The sequence below is a fragment of the Myotis davidii genome, unplaced genomic scaffold (assembly GCF_000327345.1).
Source record: "Myotis davidii unplaced genomic scaffold, ASM32734v1 scaffold705, whole genome shotgun sequence".
NCBI lineage: Eukaryota > Metazoa > Chordata > Mammalia > Chiroptera > Vespertilionidae > Myotis > Myotis davidii.
This window is the reverse complement of record NW_006296405.1, coordinates 135122-150064: the sequence shown is the minus strand read 5'-3', so window position 1 is coordinate 150064 and position 14943 is coordinate 135122. Positions and strand designations below refer to the sequence as shown.

Here is a 14943-nt window from a genome sequence, read left to right as displayed (position 1 = left end):
AATGCAGGACTCGCCCGATGACCATGTTGCCTCACAGATGGCACAATAGCCTGGCTGTCATGGTCTCAGCACTGTGCTGCCGACTGAGCTCCTCCTGCCCACCCCTCCGTCCTTCCCCCTCCCTCTTTCTCCCTCCCTCCTCCCCCCTCCGTCCCCAGGTGTCAGCCCCCGCATCTGGTGAAGGTGCTCCTGCCTTCTAATCCCTCCTCGTTATCCTTCGTGGGCATTTCTCCCCATGACTCCCTGGCATGTCTAGTCTAGTCTTGATGGTAGCTTCTTGGAGGACCTGGGAGTTGGTTATTCCTGTCTCCCCAGTGGGCCCTGAGCTCCCTGAGATCGGGGACCGGGGGTCTTGGGCATCATCTCACAGCGGAGCACAGTGCCTGGCCCAGAGGATGACGGCACAAAGGGATGCGACTTCAGAGAAGGGGCAGATGAGTGGGGGAGGAAGAAGCCAGAGGAAGCTTCAGGGAGGAAGCGAGCCTTGCCCAGGCCTGGAGGCTGTAGAGTGGAAAACAACAGTCTTCATGGAGGTGCAGTACCTGGCGGGGGGGAGGGGGGTGGTTAGTGTTTCATCGTCTGGGTTCAGGAGGAGGCCGTGGGCTACTAGAATGGGCTACTAGAATGGGTCACTCTGCCTGGACACAGGAGGGTTGGCAGGTAGGGGTGGGACAGAGAGGCAGAGGGAGCACATGGAAACCAGGCAGGGCAACTGAGGCTGTCTTCAGCACCCACGTTGGAGGCTCTGACACAGAGCCGGGCCCCCAGATGGTGCCGGGAACTGCTGGGGCCCCTGTGGATCCTGGATCCGGGCGGATTTTCCGTAGATGTCTCCACGATGAGATCAGCGTCCAGAGCCAGAGCCAATTCCCCTTTGTGAGTTCCAGTGCCCTCTGGGCACTGTGCAGTCCCAACCGCCTGGCCCTGGCTCCCAGCACCACACCGTCTGCTCAGATGACATCTGTTTACAGTTCCCATCCAGGGCAGTCCTGCTCCCAGAGCCCTGTGGTGGGGGTGGTGGGGGAGACGCTGGCAGGAATTGGGCTTCTGCCCCAGCTGAGGCCTGACTCCCACAGGCCCCCGAGGCTGATAGGAGTGGGGCTGGGAAGTGCCCGTCAAGGGGCTGTACCCCGGAGGGGGTGTGCCCTGCACAGGGGAGGGAGAGAGCCCTGGGCAAAGCCAACGTGGTGAGGAGCAGCAGGTACAGCAACTGGGTGGGGTACGGGGTCCCGCCTGCTTCTGTCACAAGAACAAACTAGCTGGCCTCAGGGAACGCTTCACACGAGGCCCCAGCTGGTGTGGCTCCTCCAAAGTCCTGGCTCCTTCTCTGCTGCCCAGGACAACTGTGGGTGCCTGGCTTGTGGGTGCAGCACCGTGGGCTGTGGGTGAGCAGGGTCCCAGCTGGGGGGCCTTAAGCCCCAGTGACCTTCAGGCCCTTCATGGCCAAGGGATTGAGCCCCAGCTTATCTCTCCAGCTGCCCTGTTCCCTGCCACTTTATCAGGAAGGGTGAGAAGGTATCAGAGCTCGGAACTCCCACCGCTCCCTCCCCGTGGGACAGCACCCAGGTGCAGGGGGAGGCCAGCTCTCGGGCACAGGCAGGAAACCTCTGTCCTGGGAGAGTTTAAAAGGCCCCCGGGTCCTCTCCTCTCAGTTGACCTTCCCAACTGGCTTCAACATGCAGGGGCTGCTGATTTTCAGTCTCCTGCTGGGGGCTGTCCTTGGCAAAGAGGACTTCGTGGGGTAAGAGGGGAGATAGGGAGGGCTCAGCCTCCAGCCACCATCTGGAGGAAATGGACAGACAGACACACTCTGGGAGGCAGGCTGACCAGGGACCAGGGCTGAGAAGGGATCAGGGCTGCCCCCTGAGCCCTGGATACCTGAGCTCTGAGGAGGAATTTCCCGGAGAAGAGGCAGGAGGAGGCTTGGCCGGCTTTGGAGAGAGACACAGAGTCTACACGGGGACTGGGGACACCAGCAGTGTCTGGAAGGTTCGCAGGAGCCCAGACCATCCATAGCTGAGACCCCCTGTGCTCCCCCTGCTCAGCCCAGAGGACTGAGGCCCAGCCTGGTTTTCGAGGCCGCCTGCTGCCCCTCCCACCGGGGAAGGTGCCTGGCCAGGAGGGGCTTTGCGGACCCTCAGTCTCCTCTTCTCCTCTGCCCAGGCACCAGGTGCTCCGAATCTCTGTGGCTGATGAAGCCCAGGTCCAGAAGGTGACGGAGTTGGAGGACCTGGAGCACCTGCAGGTCAGAGGACAGAGGAGCCTTCCCTGAGGCCCAGGGTGCCTCTCGGGCCACCTGGGCCCGCCCTCGGCCCCCACCGAGCCCTGGAGCCTGGGCTCTTGCCCCCAAGCCTTCTAGAAAGGAGCCATGGGACTGATCCCTGTTAGGAAGTGATTAAATCCCCCGCTCCTGCATCTTGGTGCCTTTGAGCACCTGAGCAAAGGGGGATCCCCATTCTAGTCTCCCCCCCTCCCCCAGCCCTTGCTGTCTCCATGTCCTCACCCCACTCTGCTTCCTGGGCCATTTCTCTGATCGTACTGGACTTTGTCCTGTGTCCAGGGGTTCCCTTTGTCCTCTGTCCCTGACATCCCCAATTGTATGGGAAATTCTGCCACCAAACCCTTCCCCAGGCTGGCCCCTCCCCAGCCCGCTGTGACAGTGCCTTGTCCTTCCCAGCTGGACTTCTGGCGGGGCCCTGCCCAGCCTGGCTCCCCCGTCGATGTCCGAGTGCCGTTCCCCAGCCTCCAGGCTGTCAAAGTCTTCCTGGAGACCCATGGCATCGAGTACACGATCATGATCGAGGACGTGCAGTCGCTGCTGGACGAGGAGGAGGAGCAGATGTTCGCCTTCCAGGCCCGGGCCGCCTCCACTGACACCTTTAACTATGCCACCTACCACACCCTGGACGAGGTGAGGGACCTCTGGGCCACACCCACAGGCACCAAGCTCTTGGTCAGGCTGGCAGAGCCTGGGTGTGTGTGGCACCTTCCCTGTCTCCATGTGGCCTGGTGGTCTGGGCCGTGGCCCTTCCACACTGCAGGGCTCACTGGAACGTTAAGGGAGGCATCCCGGCACCTGGAAGCCATTAAAGCCGGCCTTCCCTCCTGTCCCTTCTCAGATCTATGGCTTCATGGACATGCTGGTGGCTGAGCACCCACAGCTTGTCAGCAAGCTCCAGATCGGCAAGACCTATGAAGGCCGTCCCATCTACGTGCTGAAGGTAATGAGCTCCTGCAGGTGGTGTACACGGCACATATGCAAGAATAGGCACCCACATCCGTGTGTAGGGGGAGCCAGTGGTCACGGGGAACACTATGTTCACCGACTCCCTGTGCCAACAGTGGGAAGGTCTGGATTTCCATGCTAGTCTAGGTGTGCGCACATCTGTATGCACAATTTTAACTTTTAAGTGACCTAAGTGTTTCCAATCAAGAGTCACATTGTGGAAAGTATCCTAGAGTTGGGGTAACCCAGACCAAATGTTTTGTGACCTCCAATGGAGAGGAGCAGGGTGGGGCCTGGAAGCTTGGGCTGAGGGCAGGAGGCCAAGTTTTGTGGGGGTCTCTGTCCAGGCCGCGCCCCTATGCCCCACCTGAGTGGTAGCCCCACAAACAGAGTCTCAACCTGTGATACCCAGAGAGCAGCTGGCCTCTGGCTCCGGGGCGAGACCAGGCCCCAGCCCGACCACCTCTCTGCTCTTCTTGTTTAGTTCAGCACTGGGGGAAACAACCGCCCCGCCATCTGGATTGACACCGGCATCCACTCCCGGGAGTGGGTCACTCAGGCCAGCGGGATCTGGTTTGCAAAGAAGGTGAGCCCGGGGAGCTGTGTGTGTGTGTGGGGGGGGGGTGGGGGAGGGGGTCTGGCCCCGTGGAGCACTGGTGCCCCAGGCCCATAGAATACTGGCCTCTTCCCACCCAGAAACCGTGACTGCAGAGGGGGGCCGTGGGCAGGTGTCTACTGGTCTAGCATGGCAGACGCCTGACCCGGCCCCTCCACCTCTCTGCCTTCCAACCCTCACAGATCACACAGGACTATGGCCAAAACCCGGCTTTCACCGCCATTCTCGACAAGATGGACATCTTCCTAGAGATTGTCACCAACCCTGATGGCTTTGCCTTCACCCACAGCAAGGTATGTGCCTTCTCCTGTTCTTGGGGAAAGCAGGATGGGCCTCTGGCTCCTGAGACCAGGTTACTCACCCCTATTCTCAACCTCCAGGAGTCAAGGGAAGGGCAAACAGGCCTCCCCCAGACCAGGGTTCTCAACCTCGGCGTTCTTGACATCTTGGTCATGCTGAGTGTTTAGCACATCCTGACGAGTCCTCATGAGATGCCAGCCTAGTTGAGATCACCAGAAACGTCTTCAAACATTGCCAAGTGTCCAGTTGTGGGGGGACAAAATTGTCCCCAGTGGAGATCCACTGCCCAGACCTTACTTCCTGGCTTTATTTCATTGTTATGGCAGGTACAGCAGGCTACCAATCAGATGTGAATGGGGTGGGCACCTCAGGCCTTTTCACTTCCCACCAGAAGAAACTGGCCACATGCCACCCATTGGCATCTCCTCCTTCAACCCAGAGCCCCCTCTGCTAGTGTACATCTTCCCCCAGGCCTTGTCTACACCCAAGCTCCGGATCAGGGTGCTTTGAGTTGACTGAGGCCTCCAGCCCACACTGCTCCCTGTGGGCGCTGAGCCCCAGGCTAGCACCGGTGATGGTGACAGATCAGTGTCTGATTCCTTCCTCAGAACCGCTTGTGGCGCAAGACTCGATCCATCACGGCAGGCTCCTCCTGTGTCGGGGTGGACCCCAACCGGAACTGGGATGCTGGCTTTGGGAGTAAGGCCCGGGGTGATCTGGGAGCAGGGATGGGACAACTGGGAATGCCTTCTTACACTTCTGTCCCTTTGCCCCCGTCCCTGTCCTGCCCCGGCAGCAAGGGCTTGGGATGGGGGTGGTGGGACTGTCAGCCCCTCTTTGAGGCTCGGTGAGGGAGGTGGCATTCTGAGGCTTGCTTGTCCCTTGTCTGTAATGAGAAAGTTCCTCCCAATGGAACTGAGATCTGAAGCCTCCCTAGGGATCTGCAGGCCGCCCCTTCATGCAGAAGTGGGTCTGGCTTGAGAACCCTTCTCCCGTCCTGGGCGGGTCCGTCATCTCTGCCCACAGCCTGGAGAGGTGGGCCCCCAGATTATAAAAGGCCTCTGGCCTTTCCTTCATCAGAGGGTGGGGGTGAGCCCTCCTACATCCACCTCACCCCCTACCCCATGCAGGGACACTTGGCTTCGCTGTAAGAAATGCCAGCTACCCCCCCTCTCTTCCTCAGAGGCTGGAGCCAGCAGCAACCCCTGCTCTGAGACTTACCACGGCAAGTTTGCCAATTCTGAAACGGAGGTCAAGTCCATCGTGGACTTTGTGAAGAGCCATGGGAACATCAAGGCCTTCATCTCCATCCACAGCTACTCCCAGCTCCTCCTCTATCCCTATGGCTACACAACAGACCCCGCCAAGGACCAGGCTGAGCTGGTACGTGCTCACCCTGCTTGCCCTTCGATCCCAAAGGCAGCTCTGGGCAGCAGGCCTAGGGCTTCATCCATCAGATCTGCTTAAGGCGTGAGGGCCTACACCTGCAGACACCCTGTTCCCCCCCTCCCCCCCGGGCCTCTGATGGGGGAGACTGGCAAGACAGACCAGCCTTACTTTCAGTCTGGGAAACTGAGGCATCGAGTGGTTGCGTCACTTCTGTCACGTGGCAGACTGAGAGGAGGGGCTAGACTTGGAGCTTGTATCTCAAGTTTACACTTGGAGCTACAGTGTGACCAAAGGGCAGGAAAGTGCCAGGCAGACATCCTGCAGGGTCAGAGGATCCCAGCTCCGGAGCTGCCCTGCAGGTCCTAGCAGGCCCTGTGTTCTCTGCTCGGGATCTGCTTCTGTGGGGTGCGTGTTCCCGGGTCACCCTGCCACCCCTGGCTGCCCTGGCCCTGCTGTTCCGGGGGCTTGGTATTGCTGGCCATGACGGGTTTTGTTTGGCATTTTCTCCAGGATGAGCTGGCCAAGTCTGCTGTGACGGCCCTGGCCTCCCTGTACGGGACCAAGTTCAAGTATGGCAGCATCATCAAAGCAATTTGTAAGTGGGTGCATGGTCTCTGTGTGTGGCCCCGGGGGAAGCTTAGTTGGTGCCCAGATCTGGGGACATGGGCAAGGAGAATGGCTCCTGACCCCGCCTGATAACTGCGGGCTCCGTGGGCAGTGCTGCCCTTTCTCTGCCTTCTTCAACACCTTCAAACAAACATGTTGGTTCCTCTGAGAACTCTTGTCCCCTTGTCTTGGGGTTAAGTCCAGCTTCGTGGAGAGTGAAGGTGGAGAGTTCTGCTGGCAGTCGTAGATCACCCAGAGATTCAACTTAAAAAATATCCCCTGCAATGCCCTTCAATTAGAGAATACATCTACTCTGTCCCCAGCTTGCTTACACAGTGACCGTGGTAGGAACACTGCTACACAACAAACCTTGTGCTTGGGTGAATGTGAGTTTAAATTCAACAAATATTTATTGAGAACCTACTGTGCACTAGGCCTTGTTTTCCTTGCTTGGAAATAAAATAAGCATAGATTAAAAAACAAAACAAAAACAGCCCTAACCGGTTTGGCTCAGTGGATAAAGCGTCAGCCTGCAGACTCAAGGGTCCCAGGTTCGATTCTGGTGAAGGGCATGTACCTTGGTTGCGGGCACATCCCCAGTAGGAGATGTGCAGGAGGCAGCTGATCAATCTTTCTCTCTCATCGATGTTTCTAACTCTCTATCCCTCTCCCTTCCTCGCTGTAAAAAATCAATAAAATATATTAAAAAACAAACAAACGAACAAAAAAAACACCACAATAAAACAAAGCCTTACATTCTAGCCAGGGAGACTGACAATGACCAAGAGTATATGGTACAGTATGTTAGGGAGTAGAAGGAAAAGTAGAACAGGGTGAGGGGACCCAGGAACCTGGGGGTGGGAGTGGGTGGGCAAGTTGAAGGGAAGGCCTCAATGAGAGAGTGAAATTTGGACAAGTGTTGAAGGAAATAAGGGAGGAAGCCCAGAGGCTATCTATCTGGGAAAGAGCTTCCAGACAGAGGAACCTTCTAGAACAGCCGTGGGCAAACTACGGCCCGTTTGAAATGAATAAAACTAAAAAAAAAAGACCGTACCCTTTTATGTAATGATGTTTACTTTGAATTTATATTAGTTCACACAAACACTCCATCCATGCTTTTGTTCTGGCCCTCCGGTCCAGTTTAAGAACCCATTGTGGCCCTCGAGTCAAAAAGTTTGCCCATCCCTGTTCTAGAACAAAAGCCCTACCTTGTGGTTTGACCCCGTGTTGTAGGAATAGCAGGGATAGCACAGAGACCCTCGTGGCTGCAGCTGAGTGAGAACACAGAATTGTGGAGGCAGGTGGGGTGCAGGCAGATCTGTGGGGCCTGGAGGGAACGCACCGGGTTAACCAGCTGACTGGAGGCAGGGGCACTGAAAAGCAGGGCACAGACAGAGGTGGGGGGCATGCAGGTCTCATATACATCCTGCCCTTGGGCCCAGGTTTTGGTGGGTCACAACCTTCCCCAGGGGTGGCCTTGCTTTTGGGCTCCAGGCCTTCTTTGGCAACTGTCTCAACACCAGGTCTAAGGGTTTTGCTTTATTCAAGGCTGTCAGGTTAAATTCGGATACGCAGCCGCCTCCCTCCTCCCTGCCCAATTTGAAAGCAGCTTCCTAACGGCTTGGTAACTGCAAACCTGGGCCAAGTCTCTCCTGAAAAGACAGACAAGGAAGTTTTGCTTTGACTCGGGCCCTTGCACTTTCTCCTGCAGACCACGGCTCCAGGGCGCAAATCCTGGCGACCCAAGTGGGGAGCTGGAGTAGTTGGAGGCCTGGCCAACATGGCTCCTGGGGGACGGAGGCGGTTCTCAGTGGCGCTTTTGCAATCGCGGGAACTTTCCCGCATCCCCAGGGAGAGGAGAACCCTCGCTGGCCCCCCTCAGTGGGCCTCTTGGGCTGAGAACCTTCTGGGGAGTTACTAGGGAGGAAGCCAGGCTGCTTGGTCAACAGCAGGCACCGAGTAGATGGTGACCCCATCAGCGCTGCAGGGGCTCCGGGCTCTGGACCGTCAGCCTGGCCCTTGCAGTATTTCCAAGTGACTGACCTTCGCTCTCCCGCTTCCTTCCTGCCCAGACCGAGCCAGTGGAGGCACCATTGACTGGACCTACAACCAGGGCATCAAGTACTCCTACACCTTCGAGCTCCGCGACACCGGGCGCTACGGCTTCCTGCTGCCCGCCTCCCAGATCGTCCCCACGGCCCAGGAGACGTGGCTGGCGCTCCAGACCATCATGGACCACACCCTGAAGCACCCCTACTGAACTGGCCCTTCGCTCCCTCCTCTCTAGCCCCTCCGGCAACCGAATAAAGTTCGAGTGTGCATGGAACAGACTCTTGGGATGTGCATATGGGAACACATGTGGCGCCTCTGCTCTTTCAAGCTGGGGCAGGAGTGATTTAGTTCCTGCAGGCCTCGCTGCACATGTGTGGGTGGTTGGACTAGATGACCCCGAAATCCCCCCCGCATTCCAAGGTCCTGTGAGTTTGTATCCAAGTGGCATCTGTTTTAATTAGACCACCCCGAGCTCAGCTCGTCAGGGGGGTGATTTGTTCATACCTTAGTAGCAAGCTGCAGTCACAGCTGCTAACCAAATGCCTGGCACCCTGCTGTGGCGAGGAATTCCGCTCACACAATAGTCTAGCTGGTTGGACCCATTCATCTACAACAGCAATAACTTCTAGTATGAAATAGAATGATCGGGTGGCCACTGCTGCCCCAAATAGATGTTGCAGCCAGGCAAAGCAAATTTCTGTAAAGCAGATATGGTCTCCCACCCCTGGATGAAATTGGGAGAGAGCAATTAGCTTAAACGGAATCATTTTCTGAAGATGAAGAACACCAATCCTAGGACATTTAAAAAAATATATATTTTTTATTGATTTCAGAGAGGAAGGGAGAGGGAGAGAGAGATAGAAAAAGCAACGATGAGAGAGTATCATTGACCAGCTGCCTCCTGCACGCCCCACTCTGGGGATCGAGCCCTGACCGGGAATTGAACTGTGACCTCCTGGTTTGTGGTTGATGCTCAACCACTGAGCCATGCCAGCCGGACCCAGGACATTTTATTAATTGTGGGTTTATCGTTTATCATGAAGACTGCCTTTAGGGACAGAAGTAGTTTCCCTTACATTTGCACAGCCTTTCCAGGATCTTTTGGTCCATTGTCTCCACACCCTTTCCTGTCCCACCCACCACCACTCCTGAATGTTCACAAACGTTCTCAAACATAAGGCTCTCCTCTGCATACCCTCCACAGAACCGAGAAGTTGTCTTCCCCCGTTTGGCTTGCTGATTCCGATGGCTGTGATATCTCATTAGTGGCTAGCACAACAATATATAAGGTACCTCAATCTTTTTTCAAAGCAAGAATCTACATTGTTTTCTCCAAATCTCTTAAGATGTGACTGTGGAGCAGGGGGTTACTCCAACATCCCAAATGAAGCCCATGCTTTCACGTGACCCTAGTTTCAACTAAGATGGCTTCCTACAGAAGTCACTAGAAGTGGGTGGGATGGATTGGTAGCTCCTCAAACAGTGGGGAAGCGGGTGGGGGTGGCAGCCTTTTCCAGTATCAGCCGGGTTGGGATGTTACAATGCTTGTAGCTCCACTGACTTAACAGTCTTGTCTTTTCCCACATAAAATGGCCTACAGGTAAAATGCCTTTTTTTAAGGGACCCTTGGGGAATTTTCATCTTGAAGGTTTTTTAAAAAATATATGTGTTTGGGGTTTTTTTGCTGCCAAACAAATTAAAAAATAAAAAAGAATAAAGCTGACTATACATACAATATACGTAAACTTATAGGAGGCAAGGTAAAATAGTGTTTCAGCCTTTATAGAAACATGACCTAAAGATTTTAAACACTTCCTTCAAGTTATCTTTTGGGAAACATTTTCCTTCAATCTATGAAGATAAGCTGAAACCCATTTTAATGGTTCAATTTGCACAAGTGAAAAGTTGATCTTTTTGTTTAATAAAGACATAAGTGAAAAAATACTGTAAGAAAATATGTCATTTTACAAAACTGAATTACTTAGATTTCAAGGGGTCAAATTGCTTAATTTAAAACTGTGCTCCCTGCTGGGCCTGTGTGGTTCAGTGGTTGAGTGTCAGCCTATGAACCAGGAGGTCACAGTTCAATTCCCGGTTAGGGCACATGCCCAGGTTGTGTGCTTGATCCCCAGTAGGGGGCATGCAGAAGGTAGCTGATCAATGATTCTCCCTCATCATTGATGTTTCTATCTCTTTCTTCCTCTCCTTTCCTCTCTGAAATAATATATATATTAAACACACACACACACACACACACACACTGTGCTTCCTAGTAGTAGGAAACATTTTGACATTCAATTTCCAAAACCATCAATAGTATTTGATATACAGATGTCCAATATATATTTGTGGAATGAATGTTCTCCACTTTTCTAATGAACTCATGGATTTTATAATCTGTCTAGTATAGGCTTGCAAATTATTTTGAATTCTCCAAGGTGTAGTTTAGAAAGCAAGGCTCTGAGCAAGTAAGAGTCAAGGAAACGGAAAAGACAAAGAATGAAGCACTCGAATGAAAATTCCATGAGGGCAGGGATTGCATTGTTCTTGTTAATACTTAATCCCTACTGGTTGGCCAAGTGCCTGGCACATAGTAGGGACTTAATAAATGCCTGTTAAATGGAGACACAGAAGTCATTAATACTTTTCTTTTATATCAGGGGTCCTCAAACTACGGCCCGCGGGCCACACGCGGTCCACCGAAAACATTTATCCGGCCCGGTGGGTGTTTTTGCCGCCGCTGTGTGCACAGGAATTTGTTCATAGTTTTTTTTTTAAACTATCATCCGGCCCTCTAACGGTCTGAGGGACAGTGAACTGGCCCCCTGTTTAAAAAGGTTGAGGACCCCTGTTTTATATTTTAAATGTAGGAAGAGCATTACATTTTGTTTGCAGATACATATTTTTAAAAATCTATTGGTGAAATTTTTATTTTATAAATAAAAGCACAAAAGCTTAAAGAAGCAATAATTTTAGAAAGTATTGTACCATCTATGAAAAAGCATTAATAACCTTGAGGTGAAAAGAGCTCTTATAAGTAAAAGCAGTTCAAAAAATAGACTAATATTTCAAAAGAAAAATAGGCAATTCCCAAAAGAAGAAACACAAAAAGCCAATAAATGTATGAAAGATACTGATCCTCTGAGAACTCTTTTGGCCAATAAAGAAAAACAAATATATTATTTTCTCCCATGATTGACAAAGAATAAAAAGACCAACAAGAGTATGAAGAAATAAGGCTGTCTGATCCTACTGGTGGGAGGATAAATTTACACTCCTTCCTGGGAAGGAGTTGATGTTTGGGCAAATTGGCAATGTGGGTAAAAGTTTTCAAAGTATCGCCCCTTTGACCCAGAAGTCCACTTGGAAGAATTTATTTTATTAAAATATTCAGATAATTTCAAGTACATGTATGTACATGGTTGCAATAATAAAAATTTAAATAAAAATAAAACAACCTAAGTAGATAACAGTATTGATGCGCATGTGACAGGTTTATACACGAAGTATCGTGAAGCCACTGAGGTCTACGTTGACGTGGGAAAATGGTCACAACATCCCGAGTGAAAGGAGCCGGCCGCGCCATGGAAATGTTCTAAAACAGGACTGCGTACGGTTGCACAACTCTGCAAATTTACTGTAACAGTGAATTACATATTTTAAATGGGTAGTGGTGGTGGTTTTCCTCTTTAAACTTTTCTGACTTTCTTGCAATGAACTTTAATAATGGGGGTCAGGGGGGTGCTGTTTCAAACACACAATATAACCCACGGATAGAGTTCTCTAGTATCAACATCAAACATGTAAATAGCCATCTATATTTGAGCCCAGCCCTGACTGGTGTTGCTCAGTGGTTAGAGCAACCCTTCGGTCCATGGGTTCGACTCCTGGTCAGGCACATGCTTGAGTTGCATGTTCAATCTCTCCCTCCTCTCCCCCTCCTTCCATTCCTTCTACTCTCTCTAAAAACCAATGGAAAAAATATCCTCAAGTGAGGATTAACAATAAAAAATAAGTAATACATTTGAGCCCAGATTCTTTTTTTATAATTTGTCATTTCTTCTACTCTGGCATCATATTCCACCATCAATTGCCCGGAACAATGCAATTGTCTTATCTTTGGAAAAATTTACACTTCAGATAGAGCTGGAAGCAGCAGTTTTTAGGAAGAGAAAGGGTTACTCATGCCTCCAGTTGGGGACCATTCCCTGAAGCACTCTGCCTTAGCTCAGAGGAAAATTCCCAAGAGCTCCTTCTGCTCAGATTCTGTTCCCTTAGCTTCTGGGGAATTGACTATGGCAATTGATTATGCTTATTCTCGAAGGCTTTTCACAATTCCTTATTTTTCAATGAACTCATTTTACTTTTTTCTTAGCCCATTATATATGGCCAGTGAGCCACTGGTGGTCTGCGAGAACCCTTCGGGTGGTCTCTGAACTAACACTCACACACACACATCTAGCTTTCTGGCTTTGGCCTGAAGTTAAAATTGAAATGCCACTGAATGCAATCCAGAAATGACCTCACTGGTCCCTCGTCCAGTGCAGGCTATTCATCATCTCAGCAATTGTTTTGCAAGGATGAGTGGGACTAGGTGGATTTGAAGACGCAAATGGGCTCTTGCTCTCAGGACTCTAAGGACAGAAACATCTTCTGTGAACACACTAAGACCCAGATGCTACTTTCAGGAAACTGATATGACCAACGGCAACATTCAGATGGGCCGGCTGAAGGAGCAGCTCTGAGAAAAAAAGCACAGGACGCCCGTGAACTCTGAGAAACTGTCTAAGGGTACGGAATGCTCCCCAAAGCTTCCAGGATCCGCATTAAACTGGGAACGCAAACCGCGAGCATCATTTAACAGCCCCAGAGACGGAGGCTGCCCGATGTTTCTTGCCAAACTGAAAGAAGAAAATGAAAAGCCTTCTCCTTAACCTGCATTTCGGGAGAGTGCAGGGAACGTCTCTGCTCACACCCTTCAGGGGGCACAGAGCGCTGCTGCTGCTTCCTCCCCGCCGGGCCTCAGGCCTGAGCCAGTTCACATCATTTCTGTCTCAACCTCAATCAGAAACATCACCACAAAGGAGAGAAAAGACCAGGCACAAATCGTATCAATATGGTTTATTGAATGAACAGTTGGACTTCTTGGGGAAAACGTCCTATTTTCTGCCTACAATCTAATGAAAAGTTTGTCACTCATTCCTTAAGGGACACCTCAGTAGGTGTTCACTAAGAAACTAAACGAACCCCAGAAACCTTGGACCCGTCTTCAGGACGGGTCCCCAGACACAGAGGGCGGAAATGCAGAGACACAGAGTCCCGGGAGCAGATGTGGGTTCCTGAACTTCCCTCGCCTCTGGTGCTGCGGAGGAGGGGTGCTTCCTGTGGAGTCCCAGGTGAGGCGGGAAGCCAGCAGCCAGGGGAGGTTACGTTCTCATCGGTAAATCGGTAAATCAGAGGCCTGGCGAGGAGAGTGTGGTTGTGCCCAGCTGATGGACCTGCTCTGGAGCCACAGTCCTCCAGCTGGTCCTGTCCTCGGGACCGTCTAGCTCAGTGAGGCGGGCGAGTTGCTTCGTTTCCATCCACCCTCAGTCTCCTACCTGAAAATGACAGTGCCTACCTCGCGGGACTGCTGTGAGAACTAAATGAGTCAAAACACAAAACAAAGACTCTGGAAACACTGCCCGACACATAGTCAGCTCTCCATCCATGTCTGCTAGGATGACTGTCTGGACATCTTCAAGATTTGAAATAAGAGAGAAAACATAACTCAGTCTCCGCTGGGGATGGAGTAGGACCCAAATTTGGTGAATGCTGAAGGCAGACCGCAGGCAGCAGGGAATAATGAGGCCCTCACAGCTCCGGGGCCTCCTGCAGAGGGTAATCTAAAAACCTCAGGGCTGTGAATGCCTCTCCCACAAAAGCAGGACGGGCACAAGGGGATGAAAGAGAAAGCGCTTCCCGGATGTCCAGAATGGCGGGCCAGCATTGAGTCGCCCCACAATGGGCCTCACATCCCAGGCTTCAGACTTGACAGGTTCCATTCACATGGTCACACACCCTGATTAAGGGCCGCTGTCATCTAGTTGGTGATTTTCACCCTCTAGGAGCTTATAGTCAAAATAAAATTTCAAATCATTAAAAAAATGTAGCCCACCAGGTAACAGCATCTGGTAAGTGACCTCTGTTTGCCCCACATTTTACCAAGCGCCGGGGGATGTTGCACACGTGAGAAGGATCTGCTGCTGCATTTGGAACAAAGAGGCTCAGCATCCGAGAGGGAGGCCATCGGGATGGTGGCGTGACCCACAGCGTTTTGTAAACACATAAAACCACGCACTGAATCCTGTTCTGCCAGAATTCAATGCTGAGAAATTTCCGTTACATATTTTATGCTATAATTGACCTGTGTGCCAATTTAAGAACACCACAATAGACAATTTCAATAATTACTACAATTGTGGGAAAGAATTGCTAGCAAAATGTATTTTGAACACTTTGCAAGCACAGCCTGTTTTATTTACTGTTTTTATGAGGAAAATATATTTGCTAATCAAAAAAGTAATTGAACTGCATGTAAGCATGTCATCATGCTCACATAACCAAACTGATGAATTAGAATCCATGTTTCTGATGTTTCTTGGGGGGGAAAAAAAAGAAAGTATTACGCAGTTACATCTTGGAAAAGAATTGTGAAGAAAACAAAGGCACACAAAATACACTGAGAACATTCTGGAACTGGGAAAAGCAAGGT

At 51.6% G+C, this 14943-nt stretch overlaps 1 protein-coding gene across 1 annotated transcript; it reads left to right on the top strand.

The window, feature by feature from the left end:
• Window positions 1-1534: 1534 nt before the first annotated feature.
• CPA1 (carboxypeptidase A1) lies at window positions 1535-8482 on the top strand. The gene is made up of 10 exons (XM_006771368.2): window positions 1535-1741; window positions 2164-2245; window positions 2678-2911; window positions 3120-3221; window positions 3711-3812; window positions 4025-4135; window positions 4751-4841; window positions 5326-5525; window positions 6042-6126; window positions 8210-8482. Exons 1-10 carry the CDS (start codon window positions 1677-1679, stop codon window positions 8395-8397), a joined length of 1260 nt encoding a protein of 419 aa, XP_006771431.1. The 5' UTR covers window positions 1535-1676; the 3' UTR covers window positions 8398-8482.
• The last annotated feature ends 6461 nt before the right edge of the window (window positions 8483-14943 follow it).

Coding starts and splice junctions, on each gene's coding strand:
- CPA1 (XM_006771368.2), top strand. CDS start 1,677: ATGCAGGGGCTGCTGATTTTCAGTCTCCTGCTGGGGGCTGTCCTTGGC. Junction 1,742..2,163: donor GGCAAAGAGGACTTCGTGGG/GTAAGAGGGGAG, acceptor TCCTCTGCCCAG/GCACCAGGTGCTCCGAATCT. Junction 4,842..5,325: donor CTGGGATGCTGGCTTTGGGA/GTAAGGCCCGGG, acceptor TCTCTTCCTCAG/AGGCTGGAGCCAGCAGCAAC.